Source organism: Macaca fascicularis, chromosome 6 (genome assembly GCF_037993035.2).
Source record: "Macaca fascicularis isolate 582-1 chromosome 6, T2T-MFA8v1.1".
Taxonomy (NCBI): Eukaryota; Metazoa; Chordata; class Mammalia; order Primates; family Cercopithecidae; genus Macaca; species Macaca fascicularis.
This window is the reverse complement of record NC_088380.1, coordinates 119242302-119264645: the sequence shown is the minus strand read 5'-3', so window position 1 is coordinate 119264645 and position 22344 is coordinate 119242302. Positions and strand designations below refer to the sequence as shown.

At 39.7% G+C, this 22344-nt stretch overlaps 1 protein-coding gene and 1 long non-coding RNA gene across 14 annotated transcripts in view; one reads left to right on the top strand and one right to left on the bottom strand.

Annotated features, from left to right (window-relative positions):
* The window catches only part of APC (APC regulator of WNT signaling pathway), a 143905-nt gene extending 131421 nt beyond the window's left edge, over positions 1-12484 (bottom strand). For all 12 annotated transcript variants that reach the window (XM_065545851.2, XM_065545856.2, XM_065545862.2 and 9 more), the window contains exon 1: positions 12101-12484. Coding sequence is in view for 5 of the 12 variants with exons in the window: in XM_015451782.4 (XP_015307268.2) it covers positions 12101-12265 (165 nt within the window). In the remaining 7 variants the exon portion in view is untranslated. The remainder of the gene's footprint in view (positions 1-12100) is intronic.
* Positions 12485-12634: 150 nt separating this feature from the next.
* LOC123574015 (uncharacterized) lies at positions 12635-22119 on the top strand. 2 transcript variants are annotated; one of them, XR_012414017.1, is made up of 2 exons: positions 12635-12944; positions 19749-22119. It is a non-coding gene; the product is annotated as an uncharacterized lncRNA (long non-coding RNA). The 2 variants fall into 2 exon arrangements; XR_006698825.3 differs by lacking the exon at positions 19749-22119 and adding an exon at positions 15233-15475.
* The last annotated feature ends 225 nt before the right edge of the window (positions 22120-22344 follow it).

Sequence of the window (22344 nt, the reverse complement as noted above, 5' to 3'; positions counted from 1 at the left end):
TATTGAAACTCCATCTCTACTAAAAATACAAAAATTAGCCAGGTTTGATGGCACGCACCTGTAGTCCCAGCTACTCAGGAGGCTAAGGCAGGAGAATCGCTTGAACCTCCGTCTCCTAGGGAGACGGAGCTTGCAGTGAGTGGAGATCACGCCACTCCAACCTGGGCAACAGAGTGAGACTCTGTCTCAAAAATATATATATATATATATAAAATTATTATTATTATTATTATTGAAAATGAGGCCGGGTGCAGTGGCTCACACCTGTAAACCCAGCACTCTGGGAGGCCAAGGTGGGTGGATTATTTGAGGTCAGGAGTTCGAGACAAGCCTGGCCAACATGGTAAAACCCCACCTCTACTAAAAATTCAACAAAAAAAAAATTAGCCGGGTGCGGTGGTGCACACCTGTAATCCCAGCTACTCGGAGGGCTGAGGCAGGAGAATTGCTTGAACCTAGGAAGCAGAGATCATAGTGAGCCAAGATCATGCCACTGCACTCCAGCCTGGTCGACAGAGTGAGACTCTGTCAAAAGAAAGAAGAAGGAAAGAAGGAAATAAAGAAAATGAAACCATTTCTAACAAAAATACTAAAAGAAAAATTTGTCTGCAGTCCCTCCTCAGCTTAGTACATTCTCCATACAGCATCACTTCAAAAATGTTCACATTACATTCTATTTGCTTACATAATTCCTACCCTAAGGCACTACTTACATACAAGTATTTTTTTGCTTTTCCGGTCATACAAAATAACCTGTCTCCTTCCCTTAGGGCTTTGCAAAGTACTAGGAACTAACCTAACTAACTTTTAAAGAATTAAAAGGCAACCATAGCTTAAAGTCTACCTTTTCCAATTATCTCATTTGCACCATCAAAGGAGCCCTAACACAAAGGAATGGCTAATTTAGAAATTTCAAGTCTTCCTGAACAAGTTAGTCAAAGAAATATTTGGACTTACACTTGTAGAAACAGCAGACCAGGTTATTCAGACCAAGTATCCTTACAAAGACAATTTAAAAAGCTAGATAAGATAGTAAAACGATCTTAAAAGCACCAAATAACCACCAAAATAACGAGGAATGAAAAACGAGCTCAAATCCACTAGAAGTCCGGAACCCAGAAAGGTGACCTCAGCTTTTGCTTTTTGTGAGTTTGCCAACAAAGAAGCATTGAAGAGGCTGAGCTTTGTTGTCTGTTGCCTGCACTGCAGGCACAGGAGTCCAAAGTCAGAGTCTGAGACCCACCAAGGGTTAAGGACTGCAGTGAAAACAGCATTGGCTTTGGGCTGAGACTCTAAATGGCTGCACCCTAGAAGGAAAAAAGGAACCAGAAGGAAACCATGGACTGAAGTCAGTTTCAAGTCATCTAGGTGGCCCAGGAAAGTTAAAGATTTGAAATTTGATTAAGATGTTCTCACAACCCCAGGCACTTGGTGATAGCAAACGAAAATCTTCTTTAGAGAAATATTAACTTCATCTTATATTACATACATCAATTTATTTCTACAACACAACTGAATCAGCTTCATAGAGACTTCCCAACATTGGAATTATCGGACACAAACTGAAAAATAACTACACTTACTACATTCAAGGGGATAAAGGCCACACTTAAATATTTTTGCTTAAAATTGAAAACTATAAAAAGTGATATAGATTTGAAAAGAACCAAATATAAATTTATTACTAAAAAAATAAAATAACCTAAATTAGGTATTTACTGGATGAGTTGATAACGGAGTAGGCACAGGTGAACAACATCCACAACAACGCCTTTGGTCAAAAAGAAGCAAAAAAAAAAAAAAAAAAGGAAAAGAAAAAAGGTAAGAGACAGGATAAGAAAGTCTAACATACTAAACTAGTCCCAAAATTACAGGAGAGAGAATATGAAGCAAAGACAATATTTGAAAAAATAATGGCTAAGAAATTTCCAGGACTGATAAGACACTAATCCACATATTCACACAGCCCAAAGAATGCCTAATCACAGCATAGTAAAACAGAAAGCCAAAGCCAAATATAAAAATCTTAAAAGCAGCCAAACAAAATCATATTATCTTAAAAGGTAAGACACAAAGAGCTGAGGTCTCAACAACAATGAAATGTGCTGAAATAAAGTAACCACCAATGTTACTAAATGTGCTAAAATAGAGTAACTGCTAACCTAGAATTCTGTACCTAGCAAAAATATCCTTTAAGAATGAGATAAATTAAAGACATTTTCAAGCCAACTAAAGGAAATTCTAACGAGTATGTTTCAGATCCTTCAAAATCAAAGAAAGCAATCTTAAATGCAAGACCATAGGAAAAGTAAAAAGATGATAAAGACCTGCATTAACTTAAATAAAATACTGGCAGTATCAAACAGTAACAACAACAATAATGAGGAAGAAAGAGAAAAAGTAAGAATGAATTAAAATGCACAACAAAACTGTATGAGTAGTGGCTGGGCATGGTGGCTTACACCTGTAATCCTAGCATTCTGGGAGGCTGGGACTTCGAGACCAGCCTAGCCAAGATGGTGAAACCCCATATCTACTCAAAGTACAAAAAAACTAGCCAGGCATGGTGGCACATGCCTGTAATCCCAGCTACTCGGGAGGCCGAGGCATGAGAATTGCTTTAACTTGGGAGGCAGAGGTTGCAGTGAGACAAGATCACGCTACTGCACTCCAGGATGAGCAACACAGTGAGACTGTCTCAAAACAACAACAGAAACAAACAAACAAAAATAACTATATGAGGAGGGCTGCAAGTAGAATTAAAGTGCATTATCTGAGAAAAGGATAAAGGTATTGAATAACATTAGATTTTATAAGACAGCAATTTCTAAAATAACTAGTAAAAGAAGATCAAACAATAATAAAGAGAAAGCTAGTGCTGTTATATTCATCCCAAACTAGACTTTAATGTGAAAGTACTACCAGAATAAAAGAGGAAAACGTGATAATGTTGAGTCACTGAGAAGATATAGCTATTACACATTTCGATGCATCTAATAGCATAGCCTCAAATTTATAAAATATTAGAGAACTACAAAGGAAACACTCAAATTCACAATCATAATGGAGTATCCTAACATACGCTTTTAGTAACTGATGAACAAACAAAAGATCTCTCACGATACTTAAGATCTGAAATGCAGGATTAACAAATATGACCTAATAAAAAAATACAGAGAACTGCACTCAATAAATGGAGAGGGAAAAAAAAAAGACAATATACTGAGCCATATATGGATCTCAAATTTTAAGTCTGAAATAACAGGCCTTTGAAACAGAGTATGTTGTTGGATTACACAGTAATTTTACAAATTAAAAACAAATAAAATAACTAGAAAATCTCCATATGTTTAGAAATAAAAATATAATACTTCCAAATAATCCAAAAGTCAAGGTACAAATCGTAATAGAAATCCGAAAACATTTTAAGTGAATTATAAAAATACTATGTACCAAAAAATACTACGTATCAAAACTAGTAATAGAACTAGCTAAAATGGTGCTTAGAGGGAAATGTTTAACTTTATGAATATATTTAAAAAGAAGAAATGCTGAAAATTAAAGAACTTCACAAAAGAATCCCAAAAAGTAGGAGGGAAGGAAATAAAGAGCAGAAATTAACGCAATAGAAAATAAACATACAACAGACTAGCAAAATTCAAAATAGTTCTTTCGAAAGACTACTGATGGTTCTTTGGAAAGACTACTGATCTCTGGTGAAACTAATAAAGGAAAAGGAAAAGGTACAAATAACCTACGTCAGATATGAAAAGAGAATCTTTTCCTGCAGCCATTAAAAGGACCACAGAATATTTATTACAAACAATTTCATGCCAGTAAATTTAAAATTTCAGATACAAGAATTATTAGGGGAAGAATTACAAAAATAATCGCAAGATAGAATACTTGAATAGGCTTAAAAACAATACACTGAATTAATAATTAAAAACCTTTCTTCCCAACAGAAAGAAATGATAAATGCTCAAAGTGACAGGTACTCTAAATACCCCAACATGATCATTACATATTTTATGCGTGTATCAAAAAATCACATGTACCCCATAAATATGTACAAATAAATACCAAATTTTAAAAAACCTTTCCACAAAGAAAACTCCCAGCCCAGATGGTTTCTCTGACATGTTATAACAAATATTTAAGGAAGAATTCATTCCAACTATACACAAACTCTTCCAGAACCAAAAATGATGGGCACCTCATTTTATTTTATTTCACATCTTGACAAGAATGGTACAGGCCACCTCATTCATGAACACTCAGGTCTCTTAGCACAAAGAGCTTCTCAAAAAGCCCTTCCCTTACCAAACTAAAGTAGTATCCCCTGTCCCCTGAACCTATTTTATTCTATTTCAAGGCCTATATACTACCTGATGTTATTTGTGTTTGTGTATGTGTACATATATAATATTTACTATGTCCCCCACTAAAATTTAAGCTCAGATAACACAGGCTCTGTTTTGTTCCCACCCAATGTTGCCACACTGTCTGCCTACAGCAGACAAAAAAACCCAAAAATATTTGTTCAACTAATAATTGGTTTTGGTTTTGTTGAGAAAATGACAAAAACACAAGTAGAATTCAGTAACACTTTCAAATGAATTCATACTGTACTATAATAATTGCAAGAGTATCATATACATGCTTTAGTGGTAGCAGTACAAGGTACATAATTCAGGATTCAAAAATAACTGATGAAGGAATGAGGCGTTCTTAAATTTCCAAACATCTCCCATCCCCAAGGGGAACCACAACTCTATTTCAATGGTTGTTTTATATATACTTGTTTCTTCTTTTCTGTATTAGGCACAAAATCATTCACTAACTCCATAAACAGTTATTGTACACTACTATGCCAGGCAGTATTCCAGACATTTAGACATTAAGAATACAATAATTAAGATAAGGTAGAGTAATGCATGGGACAGAAAAATAATACCCATAGAGTGTGATATATAATAGAGGCATATAGATTGTAGAGCTGAAGCATGACAGAGGAGCTAATAAACTTTTTAGGGGTAGATGTTTAGGGAAGGTTTCAGAAGTGGTGATACTAAATAAATACTTGTAAAATCAAATACAAAATATTTTTCATTTTACTATATGTGAAATGAGGATATGAAGTCTGAAAGTACTGCAGTAATTTACCACCATAAGATAAGCTAGCCCAAGAATGAAACCAAATCATGGGGAATAATGGAGAATGAATAAGAGAAATCAAGTCCTTGATGTTTTCATGTGAGCCACTGGATGAAACCTTAGCTGAAGTTTACTAGAAGATCTACTCAGTCCCTTATTTTGTTTAAGCCAGTTTTATGTTTTCTGTCACTTGCAATGTAAGAATACAGATGAATCTCTGAATTCTTTCAAAAGGCAAAGCATTTGCTAATTTCAGTGTATACATGTGGAGGGACACTACTGGTATTTTTGAAGGCACAATTCTGTTTTGTAGGACCATTTCCAAACATCACAGGACACTTAGTGTATCTGGCCTCTACTCAGTAATTATGAGTAGTACCTCACAGTCACTGTGACAACCAAAAATGTCCTCATATAGTATTTCCAAACATCTCCCATCCCCAAGGGGAACCACAACTCTATTTCAATAGTTGTTACATACAGTATACCTTTTCTCACAGTAGCTCCAACAGATACGCTTAAATGTACTTAACACAATCTTAAATAAACTGGGATATACCACTGAAATATTCTAATTTTACATAAAAATTCATTTTTAACCAGTCACCTAGGACTATCTAAATGTTCAGCCAAAATCCTACGTATAGGTTCGGCACAGTGGCTAACGCCCATAATCCCAGCACTCTGGGAGGCCGAGGCAGGCGGATCACTTGAGGTCAGGAGTTCAAGACCAGCCTGGCCAACATGATGAAACCTTGTCTCTACTAAAAATACAAAAATTAGCTGGGTGTGGTGGCATGCGCCTCTAATCCCAGCTACTTGGGAGGCTGAGGCAGGAGAATCGCTGAAGCCAGGAGGCAAAGGTTGCATTGAGCTGAGATCAAGCCACTGCACTCCAGCCTGAGTGACCCAATGAGACTCCGTCTGAGAACGAACCCACACCAAAATCCTATGCACAGCTTATATTAACTCTTGGTGTAAACAGTGTTTTAAATTTGCCACTATTATCTGAAAATTCTTATTTATTTAAATTTCTCCATACAATACTGTAATTGACACCATCTGTTACCTTCTAATCAGTCATTTGCTTACCCTCTTCCTAGACTGAAAAGCCACATATTTATTTTCCCACCCTCCTCGTAACTAAGGCAGGGGCACGCCTGGATGGACATCGGAAAGAGGGCTTCTGTGAAAGGTTTAGTTGCCTAATTAAGAGATGAGAGGACAAACTTCCACCTGTCTTTGGTAACTGTGTGAGAATGTGATGCCTGGAGCAGAGCCATCTGCAACCATGATGGCAAAGTCTGAGTCCAAAGTTAAGCACACTAAGGATAGCCAGCATAAAGATGTAAAACACCTGAATCCTTGATGAAATCATAGTGCAGCTAAATTGACTAATCACGGACTACTCCATTTCTGGACATTTTATGTGAGATACTGTATTTTTTTTTTTTTTTTTTGAGATGGAGTCTCGCTCTGTCACCCAGGCTGGAGTGCAGTGGCGCAATCCAGGCTCACTGCAACCTTCACCTCCCGAGTTCAAGTGATTCTCCTGCCTCAGCCTCTTGAGTAGCAGGGATTACAGGCACCTGCCACCACACCCTGCTAATTTTTGTATTTTTAGTAGAGATGGGGTTTCACTATGTTAGCCACGCTGGTCTCAAACTCCTGACCTCAAGTGATCCACCCGACTCAGCCTCCCGAATTGCTGGGATTACAGGTGTGAGCCACAGCGCCTGGCCCGAGATACTGTTTAAATCAATGTTAACTGGGTATTATACAACTTGGGGGCCTAACAAAACAAGATTTATTCAAGATCTGACACGTGATTGACAGTGGGAGAAGAACCAAGTTTTCTCAAAGATTTCAAGACTGGGTGGTTGAGAGAAAGGTAGTTAGAAAAGATAAATTGGGGGAAGAGGAATACAAACACACACATGCTGCTGGGCGCAGTGGCTCATGCCTGTAATCCCAGCACTTTGAGAATCCCAGGTGGATCACTTGAGCCCAGGAGTCTGACATCAGCCTGGAGAACACAGCAAGCCCCGGTCTCTTTAAAAAAAAAAAAAAAAAAAAAAAAGGCTGGGTGTGGTGGTGCACACCTGTAGTCCTAGTTACTCAGGAGGCTAAGGGCTGAGATGGGAGAACTGCTTGAGTCTGAGAGGTCTAGGCTACAGTGAGCCGTGATTACGCCACTACATGCCAGTCTGGGTGACAAGAGTGAAACCCCGTCAGTCTCACAAACAACAAAACATGTATGTGCATATATAAACACACTAGGTGAGGTTTGGTGAAGAGATCAAACTGACTCAGTTTAGTATGAGCTACACTCATGGTAGTATACATAAGATAGAAATATATAGAAGGAAGTGGAAGTGGGGAGTTGCAGAACCGAGAAACAGCCCCACAGAAGTGATGGTTTATATCATAAAGGATATGATCACCAAGAGAACACAGTGAAAAGCATACGGAACCTTCAGGACACTGTTTACTTCCCCAGGATCCATTCTTCCTTCCCCATATTGTGTTGCAGTCTTCATTTTCAGATAAAATTCACTCCACTGACTAGGCCACTTAGGATAATTACATCCCTCTGGACAAAGGTATTGTTACAGGTTTGGCAGCATGATCTATGTTTGTTTAATCAAACTAGAGCTTAGGATTGTTGGGAAAAGGCTAGGAGAAGTGGCTTTCTCTCTTCCTTTGGAAATAAATGAAGGGGCTATAATATGAACATCACTAGTGGCCCTTTTTTTTTTTTTTTTTATTGGAAGGGAAGCCTAAAGCCCAAACAGAAGGACAATGTTGAGAGAACAGCAGATAAATGAGACCTTAGCCCTGATGACATGACAAAGCACTCTTCAAGCCACTTCTATCTATGTACTTGCCAATTATACAAGCCAAAACATCTCTTCGGGTTTTTTTGTTTTTTTGAGATGGAGTCTCGCTCTGTCACCCAGACTGAAGTGCAGTGGCCCAATCATAGCTCACTGCAGCCTTGAACTCCGCCCCTCATGCAATCCTCCCATGTCCACCTCCCAGAACTGCTGGGATTACAGGTGTGAGATATCTTTGATTTTTAAATCCCATTTGCAGGCTAACTGATATAAGGAAAATGTGAAGAAACTTCCTGAGAAATAGAGAATCAGGAAGTATAATGCAGAAAAGCCAAGAAATTTAGATCATTTTATGACTACAGAAGCCACATATATATACACACACACACATACATACACACACACACACACACACATATATACACACACACACACACACACACATATATATATATATATATATTTTTTTTTTTTTTTTTTGAGACGGAGTCTCATTCTGTCACCCAGGCTGGAATGCAGTGGTGTGATAGAAGACAGTATATCAGTATATTTCAAAACTGATCTAAGGCAGCAGTCCTCAACCTTTTTGGCACCAGGGACTGGTTTTGTGGAAGACAATTTTTCCATGGGACAGGAGTTGGGTGGGGGATGGTTTCAGGATGAAACTGTTCCACCTCAGATCATCAGGCATTAGATTCTCATAAAGAACATGCAACCAAACCCCTTGCATGTGCAGTTCACAACAAAGCTGGCGCTCCTATAAGAAACTAATGCCGCCACTGATCTGCCAGGAGGTGGACCTCAGGCAGTAATGCTTGCTTTCCTGCTGCTCACCTCCTGCTATGCTGCCCAGTTCCTAACACCAAACAAGCCAAGGACCCATACCTGTCTGCAGCCTGGGGGTTGGGAACTCCTGGGTCTAAGGAAACCAAGGACAACAGAGGAAATATCATTGGATTTGGTGATTGAGAGGTCACAGACAACTTATAAAACAGTAGTTTCAGTGGTGAAATGGTAAAGGCAGTCCGAGTGCAAAGGATAGAAACATTTAGTAAGAACTCTACAATGTACCAAACACTTGGATGGACATTTAACATGTGTTAATTTCTTCAACTACCATCCTGTGAGATAAGTATAACATATTTTATAGATACAGAATGAAATCTGAATAGTAACATACCCACAGTCACACAGCTACTAAAGTGGTTTTAAAAGACTTCAAAAACCAAGATCAAAAGTTCTATCTTGCTCAAAAGTCAATGTTCTTCCTACTATAACAGCTTCCTGGGATGAAAGAATGAGTCTTTAAAGAAAAGAACAGAAATAGAGTGGCATAGCAGACTCAAGCTTTAGAATGTCCTCCTAGAGTTGAACAGCATACACACTTATATGGCAGAAGATACAAGCATCTATGTAGACTAGAGAGGGAGAGGCTGAAGAAAGTGGATAGGAAATGAAAATGGACAGTTTCTAGAGAAAGAAAGATGGGAAAGGGTAATCATGGACACATTTGGAGGGAGGGGGTTGCTTTTGAAAAGAAGGAAGGTCATTTCTTCCTCTGAGATATATGTAAATAAAGAGATGACATTGAGATGAAAAAAGTGAAGTGGAAGTATACCTCAGATGGTTGAGATTTTTCTCAGTAAAGGAAGAGATCAAGTTATTTGCTATAAAAACCTTAGGAAATGAGAAGAAAAGGAACACAACACTAGAGACCCAGCAGAGAGCACCAACTGGCATAAAAACTTACCAATATCCTCATATAGCTGTCTCTGATGTCCCTCAGAATTTCAGGGGTCAAACTGATAAAGCTAGTGAGGCTTATTTAGGATTGGGCACTGGAAAGGTACGTCTACAGAAAGTGAAGCATTCTAGGCCACCAATAGCAGCTTAGTAAAAGCTGATGATCATGGGATCCTGGTTACACAGGGAGGCAAACGAAATCAGCACTAGGGTAATGGATTGGACGAACAAGGAGACAAAGAAGGTTCATAAAGAGAAAGTGAGAGAGAAAGGAAAAAATACCAAATTCCATTAAGAGTGGAAGAGTGAGAGGGCTAGTTTGTTTGTTTGGAGACAGGGTCTCGCTGTCACCCAGACTGGAGTGCAATGGCATGATCTTGGCTCACTGCAATCTCCACATCTCGGGCTCGAACAATCCTCCTGCCTCAGCCTCCCAAGTAGCTGGAATCACAGGCATGCACCACCACGCCTGACTTATTTTTGTTTTTTTTTGTTTTTTTTTTTTTTTTTGTACAGACGAGGTTTCACCATGTTGCCTAGGCTGGTCTCAAACTCCTGGACTCATGCGATGCATCCGCTTTGGCCTCTCCCAAAGTGCTGGAATTATAGGCATGAGCCACCACACCCTGCCAAAGTCAGAGGTTTTAGAGTTTGAGGTCAGATGTTTTTTGATACAGAGCTTCAAATCATTTTGCCAAAAGCAGTAAGCCACTGACTGGGGCTCAGAAACCCCGACTTTGCTACGGTCCCTTCAAACTGTATGCAGAGAATTCAGAGACAACCAGCTCTAAAAACACACAGGCTCTGGTTCTAGAAAAGTGAAGGCTAGCAACGAATCAACTAGCTCATACAAGAATAAAACATAAAAATATTCCTCTTTCTTTTAAGCTGAACAATTCTCTCTCTAAAATTTAAAAATGCATTAATAGGTCAAAAGTCCACAGCAAAGGGAAAAACAGATTATGTGTTATGAGACAGAATGAAAAGTAAACAAATCTGTCAGGCTATTTATAACCCACACGTTAAAAACTTTTAGCATACAATTCTAATACAGCAGGCATAGTTTGTGCTTATAACTTTGGAGAACAACTAGCATAACTTCCAGAAAACGATGTTGCTCAATTTAATGTTAATAAAAAGGTCCACCCATTAGCAATCTCAAAGAGCAAGCTATCATTTATATTTTTAATCTCACTTCTACAATTTTGGGGCTCTTGACACATTATCCAACCCTTGCATCCAGGGAAAGATGGGAAAATTAGCCATGGCAACTTCCTCCGCTACCGCTTTGATCCTACATTTTGCACTTCCAACTCTGGCAAGGTACCACGTTATTTAGGACAGTTTTTTACACTAGTAATTCTGACTACCCTTGCTCCACAAATAAAGGAGGGAGCTGAGACTGACAAGTCTAAATTATATGGAAAATATCGAGTACTCCCCTAAGGAGTGTTAAGCAGTAACAACAATCGAGAATACAAGTAATTTAAGAAGTTTTGAACTTAAAAAGCTTTTCTCCATTTTAGTCCTGTCTAAATAGAAACAAAGGGCTTGTACAACATGGAATTCTAAAACGTCAGTGGGCAATTTAAGCTAACACTGAATAAAAGAATAAATCACTTATCCTTGCTTGTACCATTAAGTGATGTCTTACATGTACTGCATAAGGTCTTCTTTTTTAAAACGAATATAACACTTCCCAATTCTTTCACTAGATCTAGAAAGCTCACGCCCCCACCTCAAAGGATCAGAGGCCAAAGACTTCCTACAGCCGAAAAAAATGAATGATTTAGATGAACAATCATTTGCCAACACAGGCACCATTCCTCTACTCCGAGGGTCAAGGAGTCAGACTCCGACCTAAACCATCCAAGGCTCCTGGGGACTTGATTCTCTCATTAAAGTGAACAAAATTCACTGGCCTTTGGATAACAGCCCTTTCTTTGTAACTCCACATGCCGGGCTATCGGGTATTTTCCCAGGCAGAGAGTTTAAAACTTTTAGAGGAAGCAAGAGGGTCGAAACGAGGAAGACTGGGAAGCGACTAAAATGGGAGGGGCGGACGACCCACCCACCTAACGCGAACGGGGCACCGCTTGCAGAGGCGAAGCTCCAGCAACAGCCAGGAAAGGTGGAGGACTGCGGGCGTCGCGACCCCCTTCCACTGCGTGAGAATGGAGGACCTGCAAAGCCAGGGGCCAACTGGAGGCCTGAATGGGGAGTGCGGGGAGGGGAGAGGGTGGGACGTGGAGAGAAGAGAGCCACGGGGTCGGGCCGAGACCGTAGGGTCCGGAGCAGCGGCGGGGCAAAGCCGAGGAAGCTTTGCCGGGGGAGGAGACGTCAATGCTTGCAGCCTCACTCACCTGCCAGACGCTCGCCCAGTGGCCAGAAGTACGAGCGCCGCCTGGGCTTTTCGTCTCCTGCCGGACGCAGCTCCTGCTGCCGCCGGTGCTCCAGGACCGGAGAGTTGAGGGTGGTACAGAAACGGGCAAAGCAGCGACCGGACCCGAGCCCAGGGAGGCGTACATAGGGGGCGCTGGGGCCCGAGAAGGCAACTGCGTGCTTCACCTTCCTCACCAACAGCCAACAACGGTTCCCGGGAACAGCATCAAGCCAACCTCGGTCCGCTGCTCCCGGACCTTAGCCCGCAGGTCCCCCCCAGCAGCGGCCAGGCTTCCGGCGGCCACACCCCGCCCCCTTGCTACTTGCCCTCCGCCATCTTGTGGGAGGTGGGAAGAATACACTGCGCATGCGTGAGAGGTGGTGCTGGCTTCCCACAGCAGAGGGACTAGAGCCTGTTATGCGCAGGCGCAATGGGTGCTGCGCTCCGCTTGCGGGGCACTGCTTGGCGATTCTGTCCCGTGAGCCATTGCTGCCTAGGCAGCCGAGTCTCAGTTGCCATACCTACTGTCCTTCTCTGAATTGTGCTGCAGCCCAGTTAATAGAGCCTTCTGCACACACTAGTCCGTTATTATTCTGCAAACATCTGTCGAATGCTCACTATTTGCTACTCCCCGTACTAGACGCTGATGATGGAAAGATGAATACAACTCCGTCCCAACCCCACAGGGGCTCATAAGATAGCGGAGAAACGGAGATGAACAAGTTATTTCGACCTCTGCTTTCCTACCACCTCTCACTACCACCCTGTAGTTTTAATTTTAAAACACCTCTTCCGGGAAATCCTTGTTTGTCTCACACAGTGTGGTAAGTTATTTACCTTACATTACCTCTTCAGTTTCATTTCATTCAACATTAATTAAACAGTATCATTTGGCTTTCCGATATATACTAGATACTGTTTCAGGCTCTAGATTTACAGCAATAAGAAATACAATAAACTCATGGAACTTACATTCTAGTGTGAAAGAATAGACAATAAAAGACAGTAAACAAAAGAATGTTTGATGGTGATAAGGAATAGAAAGAGAGCAAACCACACAGAAAGATGATGGACAGAGAGGCGGTGATTACTGATCTTCCTCCAGAGGTGACGTTTAATCTGAACCCTAACTTACCACAGGGGCCCAGGAGCCATCGGAAGACCTGAGGCAAAAGCTTTCAGCAGAGGGAACCACAGAACAGAGCCTGAGGTGGTAGCAAGTCTGATATGAAAGAGGGACAGAAAGAATAGGTGGGATGGACAGTGGGAAGGGGAAGTGGTCGGGGGAGTAAGAGGCCAAATCAGGTAGGGCCTCCGGGTCTTGGTAAGAAGTTGGATTTTATTCAAAATGGCCCTTGAATGTTGTTGACGCTGCCTCCCCTAGCCCCCACTACTCCTCTTCAAACACTTCTAGCTCCTGACTGCCTTGCTGCTTTGTATATGCCCCCTTGACTACCTGGAAGACCCTTCCTCTTGTTCTTTAAATGTCTAACTTGTTATCTTTCAAGTTTCAGTTTAAATGTCACCTCAGAAAGGCCATCCTTCCTAGAATAATAAATTTTCCCCTGCCTTCCTTATTATTCTCAATCATTGCACCTTATCATCTTTTCCATGGTACTCAATATGTTTTTAAATGGTCTATTTATTGTTTCTTCACTGCCTCCACACTAAACAGCGGACTCCATAAGAAAGGGAAGACATTTTGTTCACCAATGAACACACAGTGCCAAGCACCATGCCTGGCATGGGTGATCTGTTGCTCAGTGTCTTTTGATTTGATAAGTGTGGAAGTTTGTCAGAGTCTAACTAGTTGGTGGTGTACTAAATGCAAGTCACTTCTTATTTATATGTATCCTCAACTAATTTATAAATAGGAACCTTGGAGAGAGCAAATGGGATGGAGAAGGGTGGGTGATGGTGGGGCAGTGGGCAGGGTTTATATTACGTATGTTTGTAGTATGGGGAGAAGGAAGGCTTCAAGTTAATGGAATCCCTATTGTATGTGCTGTGAACTATGTTAGATATGAAATCCTCACCACAACCTGCTAGATAATTATCCTCACTATTATACATGGGCAAATTCAGAGAGATTAAGTCCCTTGCCCAAGGTCTCACATTAAGGGATAGTGCTGACCATAAAGTCTATGCCCTTCCCATCTAAAGAAATTGGATTTGGAGACAGGCTTATTTGGTGATTTGATTCTGTGTCATTAGCAGGCTTTCATTAGAGATTTCAGTTACCCCCAGTTAAGAGTCCCAGTCATATTACTATCCCTGTATAGGACCTCAAAGGGCCTGACCAGAAACTATTGTCATTCTTTTCTTTTGAACTAGAGCAGAGCTCATTTTAGCATTTTCCTTTTAATGTTTTTTTTTAATTCTGTATTTATTTTTATTAATAACGTACATACATTTTCATTAAAGGAAAAGAAGAAATACCATCTAAATGGATACATAGTCTAAATGCTAGCTGCATCCATTGGTTAGGCTTCTCACTGTGCCTAGATGGGACTAGCTCTCCCATCTAGGACCCAGGTGATACCTTAGACCCCCAAAGACCCCTCTGGAAAAGAGTTATAGGCTCACTGCAACAACCTCTTCTTCCACTGACTTATCAGAATTACACACCATCATTTCCCCTCTAAATGGGATAGCTGCCTCGGGATGGCTGGGGAGACCTACCAGGAAGGATGGGGCTGGCATCTTATTTGTAGGGGCCATTTAGTCCTTACACGAGAGAAGAGATTCACTGAACTCATAACATATGCTCATCAACCAAACCCTATCGGTCCATGTGCAAATCAAGTAGTAGGTAGGAATATATACTTGAAAACACTTCCCCACCTTCTACCTCACTACAATGTAATCCTTGGAATAAATCCTAGAAACAAGACAAAGTCTTCAGTTTCTATGGTATTTGCTTCTCTTATGGTTACCATCTGTTAGAGACTGAATTGTGCTACTCCGAAAAAAGGTATGTTGAAGTTCTAACTTTCAGTACCAAAGAATGTACCCTTATTTTGAAATAAAGTTATTGCAGATTTAATTAAGATAAAATGAGGTCATACTGCAATAGAGTAGGATAACCGACCATGACTACTGTCCCTTTAAGAAGGTGACCATGTGAAGACAGAGACAGAACGTGAGGATGCCAGATGAGGACAAAGACAAATCGGAGTTATGCAGCTACAAGCCAAGGAATGCCAAAGACTGCCAGCAAACCGTCAGAAGCTAGGAAGAGGCATGCATGGACTTTCCTACAGGTTTTCAAGGGAACATGGCCCTGTGGACACCTTGACTTTGGATTTATAACTTTCAGAACTCTAAGTCATTAAATATCTGTTGTTTTAAGCCACCCAATCTGTGGTACTTTGTTATAACAGCTCTATGAAATTAATACACCATTTTATCTGGCAGGGCCTGAAATAGAGGAAAGTGATGTGGGCAGGCAGTGAGAAGGCTTGAGCTACTGCCCCAGTTGGGCAGCAAGCCAGCTGCACAACCTCAAGCCAGTCACTGAACAACAGTTTCCTCATCTGTACAAACAGGAATAATGATAGCCACCCTGCCTACTTCAAAGATCTGCAGTAGTAACTAACAAGTATTCCTCCAGTGATGCTGTGACCAAGGTCTGACAGATACTAAGAAACAATTACATAAAGACAGGGTTCCTGCCACAGGGAATTTTACAGTCTGGCTAAGAAAACTAGACACTTTCCTGTGATAAGATAACTAGTATGGGCCAAGTGCCAAGTGCGTGGTTTGGATGTTATTCACTATTGATGCTGAAAAAGGGAAGGATCTTGTGGACTGGGGTGGAGAGGGAGACTCCATGAAGGGCCTTAGCAGAAAAGGAATTTATTAGAAGGATATTTGACACCTACAGGATCTTCAGGAACAGCATGCGACATTATGCCCGGAACTGGTCCCAAGAAGCCATCACTGTAGCCACTGCTGGATGCAAATACCAAAACTGAGACTGCCAATACCACTTGACCCAGAGTGGATGATACCTCTGCTGCCTCTGGAAAATAGATACAGTTACTATCACTGCCACTACTCTCAACAGAATGGAGAGTCACTTCATATTCACAACATTAGCTTTCAACCTCAAGCCTAGAATGGGGACAAATCATGGGTATAACCTAGTCACACATTAACACTCTAGCTACATGCTGTCCAATAGAAATATAATACAAGCCACATACATAATTTTAAGTTTTCTAGTAGCCACATAAGAAAGGTTTAAAAAAAAAAAAAAAAAAAACACAGCCTCTAATCCCAGCACTTTGGAAGGCCGAGGAGATGGGAAGATTGCTTCAGACCAGGAATTTGAGACCGGCCTGGGTAACATAGTAAGACACTGTCTCTAAATTAGTTGGGAATGGTGGTACATGCCTGTAGTCCTAGTTACTCTGGAAGGCGAGGCAGGAGGGTCACTTGAGCCCAGGAGTTCCAGGCTGCAGTGAGCTATGATTGTGACACTGCATTCCAACCTGGGTGACATGGGGAGACCTTGACTCTAAAGCCAAACAAAAACTAGGTGAAACCAATTTTAATAATATATTTTGTTTAACCCAATATATCCAAAATTTTTCAACATGTTGCACTAACCATATGTCAAGTGCTCAGTAGCCACATGTGGCCAGACGCTACCATAGTTGATAGCACAGCGCTAATCGATAGGAATGCCAGGAAAATGAGCATATGAACTTTTAATTTCCGTAGTGAGAGGGGACTTCTGCTTCATGAGGAGGGCAATATCCTAAACATAGAAAGATAATTCAGACATAGTCTTACAAATGGAAAATAAAGTTGAAGGAAAACCAAGACTGGATTTTAGAGAATGGAAAATGGTAAACTAAGGACATTTAATTTCATCATGTAGTGACTGAGGGCCACTGAAGGTTTGTGAAATGGGGAAGTATTTTGAAAATTTAATAAAAGTACCATGCAGGGGTAGATGATAAATTTAAAAAGCCCTTGAAGTTAGAATTTCTGGGCTTAGTTATGTTTTTTATCTGTGCAGCTTTGTACAAGTAGCCTCTCTGGAATTTTCTTCTCATCTTCAGATGTGGTGCTTATAATATCTGTCTCAGGCTTGTTGTGTTGTGAGGATTAAATGAAATGGTGCATATGAAAATGACCTTATTTTCATATAAGGTGCATTATTTAGGGTTCTCCAAAGAAACAGAACAACTAGAATATATATGTAAAATATATATATATGAGATTTATTATAAAAATTGGCTCCTGTGGTTATAGAAGCCAAGAAATCCCACAATCTGCCATCTGTAAGCTGGAGAACCAGGAAAGCCAGTGGTGTAATTCAGTCTGAGTCTAAAGGCCTGATAATCAGGGTGCTGACAGTATGAATGCCGGTCTGAGTCTGAAAGCTCAAAAAACCGGAAGAGTTAATGTCCAAGACAGGAGAAGATGCTCACCCACATTGGTGAGGGAGATCTTCTTTATTCAGTCTATGAATTCAAATGCTAATCTCCTTCTGAGACACCCTCACAGACACACCCAGACATAATATTTTATCTCTTATTTGGGCATCCCTTAGCCCAGTCAAGTTGACACATAAAATTAGCCATCACACCTGGCAAGCACTCAATAAATGATACTTAAATCTGAATGAATCTGAGTATCTGGTTAGAGGTCTAGATAAATAGTAAGGAGGTTGGATTATTTCCTAAAAGTCAAGAGGAACTCTAGGGTAAAAACCCAGAAAATATGTATTTTAGATATCTTGATTCTGTCTCAGCGTGGACAAGTTAAAATGTGTACTTGTTTTTTGCCTAGGCCATGTCTTCCTTGAAGCCCTTACTGGTCATCCCTGGCCAGAGGTCATCTCTCCTTCCATGGCTTATTGTTCTCCTTTAGGTAGTATTACATAGCTGTGTGTTGGCCTCATGTCTTGTCTTCTTTACTATAATAGATATATACATGAAGGCATAGGCCATATCTTATTCATATTTGTATTTATCTCCTACAATTTCTTGAATTGAAAGTGTCCAAACAAACAGAAGCTGATGAGTACCATGAGTATTCATTATATTATTCTTACTACTTTTGTGTATGCTTGGAATTTTTCATAATGAAAAGTACTTTTAAAAAGACATCTAAGAAACTTCTGCTGCTAGATGGTGGGGGGGAGGCTAAGAACCAGTGTTTACTTCCTTCTCCTCTGGATATTCCACTAAAATGTCAGTAGCAGGACTTAATTTTTGGTGAAACTAATGAATGTTAAGCTTCAAGGCTCTTCACTTGCATGGACGCTTGCATGGGTCCTGGAAAATGCCTTAGCAATACGTTCGTAAGTTTTTGTAAAATCTGCAAAAGTAGTATCTCTTAATCACAATTGGTTGAGGGCATTATCTCTTTCCACTTTGACTTACTGTCTGTCACAGTTCTGTTTTGTCAGGTGGTATTAGAGTAGCTCTAATAACTTTGGGTTCCAGCTAAGGGGAAGTTGAGTTTAAGATACATTTTAAAAAATTTGGTCAGAGGATATTTATGTGATTCATAGTTATGTCTGTGTCTAGTATCTTATTGATAGCTATCCTAGTGGAGGAATAGCTTCCAGGAGTACCTATAGTCCAGTGCCTGACTCTGTCTGCATTCTAACACAATGTGGGGAGGACCAGAGTTTGTGTTGCAATATGAACATGTTCTGTGGCACCTGAACCCAAAGTATGTATAGAGCCAGAAGTTAGTCTATAGAAAATTCTTCCCAACTTTATAGTACATATGGAAAAGAAATGTGTAGATATCACAGAAAAAGAAAAGACATGATAGAATTTTTCCCAAATGAGACGACAATCTTAAGAAATCACAAGCCATTACTAATAACAAGTTGTCAAGCTGAAAAAAACCTAAACTATCAATAATAAAAAATTTTTGATTAACCATGTTAGAAGAAAGACTGAATTATATTTCTATTCAATCTATTGAATTATAATTAAACAAAATCACCAATTAAAGAGCATCTAGACAAAAAATATAGGACAAAACTACAGAGGTATGTCAGGCAGTAAAATAATGCACTTGTGTTATTTTTCCAGGTTTTGTGATGCTTGTGGATTTTGTGTCAGTGTTCTAGATTTATTTTCTCATTCTAAAGAAATATTTACTTTCTCACCTAAATTATTCAAACATTGTATTTTTTTCAAATTCAATGTCTTATCATGGACCTCTGTAATTACAGTTAAAGACATCAACATCCCTCTCTCAGTAATTGGTAGAACTACTAGGCAGAAAATCAGCAACAACAGAATTAATCAATAGGATCTAACAGACATTAATACAACACTCAGTAGAATGCACTTTTTTTTTTGAAGCATCCATGACACACCACATCTCTGGCCAGAAAACAAACTATGCAGAGTATGTCCTCTGAGCATAATGAAATTGAATTAGTCCTCAGGAGAATCTCTATACACTTGAAAATTAAACGACACCTTCTTCCTCTCCCTCTCCCTCTCCCCCTCCCCCTCCCCGTCTCCCCCTCCTCCTCCTCCTTCTCCTCCTGCACTGCTACTGCTGCTGCTGCTGCTGCCTCTTCGTCGTCGTAGTGCCTCTTCTTCTTCGTCGTGGTCGTCGTCGTCTCGAACTCCTGACCTCAGGTGATCTGCCCACCTTGGCCTCCCAAAGTGCTGGGATTACAGGCGTGAGCCACCGCGCCTGGATTAAATGACACACTTCTAAATAATACCTCAGCAAAGAGGAAGTCTCAAAGGAAAGTTTTAAAAAATATACCGAACTGAATGGAAATGTAAATACAACATATCAAAATTGGTGGAATGAAGCTAAGGTGGTGCTGAGAGGGAAATTCATAACACTAAATGATTACATTCAAAAAAATAAAATGATTACCTTAGAAAAGATCCCAAATTGATCACCTAAGTTTCTACCTCAAGAAAAACGAAGAGCAAAATAAACCCAAAACAAGCAGAAGGAAGGAAATAATAAAGATAAAAGCAGAAATCAATAAAATTGAAAAGGATAACAATAGGGAAATCAATGGAACAGGAAGCTGGTTGATAAATCTCTAGCAAGCCTGACAAAATCAAAAGAGAGGGGACACAAATTTCCAATATCAGTTATGAAACAGAATATAATTATAATTCTTGCAGGTATTAGAAGAATAAAAGGGAATGCCATGGACAAGTGTACACTTACAAATTAAACAACTTTAGAAGAAATCCTCAACTTTAGAAGAAATGGACCAATTCTTGAAAAGCATAAATGACTGAAGCTCAAACAAGCTGAAACAGAATAGTTCTATAACCATGAAATAAATTGAACTGCCACTAAAATGCTCTGAAAAAAGAAATCTCTAAACCCAGATGGCTTCACTGGAGAACTCTACCAAACATTCTGAGAAGAATTAGCTCTGATTTTAAACATTCTATTCTAGAGAATAGAAGAAGAGGAAATACTTCTCTACTCACTTTATGAGGTCAGTATTACTTTGATACCCGAACTGGACAAACACAGTAGAATAAAAGGAAATTACAGACCAATATTTCTCAAAAACTTAGACACCGAAATCCTCAAGAAAACATTGTTCTTTCTTGGAATCCATGGGGAATTGGTTTCAAGATCTGGAGAATACCAAATTCCACAGATACTAAAGTTTCCTCTATAAAATGGCACAGTGTTTGCGTATAATCTAGGCATATCCTCCTGTATATGTTAAATCACCTCTAGATTACTTTATAGACATGCTCTGCTTAATGACAGGAATACATTCTGAGAAATGCGTTTGGTGATTTTGTTATTGTGCAAACATCATAGCATGCACTTACACAAGCCTTGATGGCATAGCCTAGGACACACATAGGCTATATGATCTAGCTTATTGCTCCTAAGCTACAAACTTATACAACATGTTACTGCATTGAATACCATAGGCAATTGTAACACAATGGTAGGTATGTGTATATTTAAACATAGAAAAGTTACAGCAAAAATATAGAACTATAATTTTATGAGATCATCATTGTGTATGTGGTCTGTTAATTGACTAAAATGTTGCTATGCACTTTGTGATTGTAATACCTAATATGGGGTAAATGCTATGTAAATAGTTGTTATACCATATTGGTTTTTATTTTTATTATTTTCATTGTTATAGTGTTATTTTATTGTTATTTTTCTAAATATTTTTGATCTGCAGTTGGTTGAATTTATGGATACAGAACCCACAGATATGGAGGATTTTGACTGTACTAGCAAATCAAACCCAATAATGTATTTTAAAAAAATATGACATGGCAAATAGGATTTATCCCAGGTATGCATGGCTAGTTCAGTATTAAAAAGATCAATCAATGTGATCTACATTATCTACATATCAACAGGCTACAGAAGAAAATTCATATGTAATCACATCGTTTGATACAGAAAAAGCATTTGACAAAATGCAACACCCATTCATGATTAAACCTCGGTCTGTTCCCTGCCCAATAACTGCATAAATGGGAATAAATTTGTGACTATTGGGAATTAAGAATGTTCCATCAGTTGATAAGCAATTTGGCAAGTGTCTGGAAGACAGGAAATGATGGATGAACCAAGGTGGAGGACACGCTCCAATCCAGGACATAAACTGCCTTATGGAGAGGCCCACGTGACGTGGAATTGAGGGAGGCCTCTGCCCAAAAGCTAGTGAGGAACTGAGGTTCTTAGTCCAACAGTTCATGGGGAACTCCCTGCCATCGATCATGTGAGAGAGCTTGGAAGTGACTCTCTCAGTCAAGGCAGCCTTGGCTGAAAGCTTTATGAGAGACCTTGAAGCAGGGGCACCTAGGTAAACCATGCTCAAATCCCTGACCAACAGAAACTTTGAAAAAAAAAAATACTTCTTGTTATAAGCTGCTAAATCTTGGCATAATTTGGAAGGCAGATATGAGAAGGTGTGAATTCCATTTCCAACACTAATTGAATTGGTAATAGAGCAAGCTTGAAAATCTTTAATTATGACATCTATTATACATGTTTCTTCCTTTGTTATTTCTCTTGTGCCTGTATCAACATTTCACTCCTGATACACTAAACTTCCCTTCTTTTAAGCTCCACCTATTTCTTAAAGCTTTCCAATTAAAGTGGCTAAATGCAATGATCAACCAGAGACACTGTGCTTTTCTGTCTAATGACAAAAAAAAAAAAAAAAAAAAAAAAGGAAAATCTTCCATCTGGGTAGAAATTGATAATTAG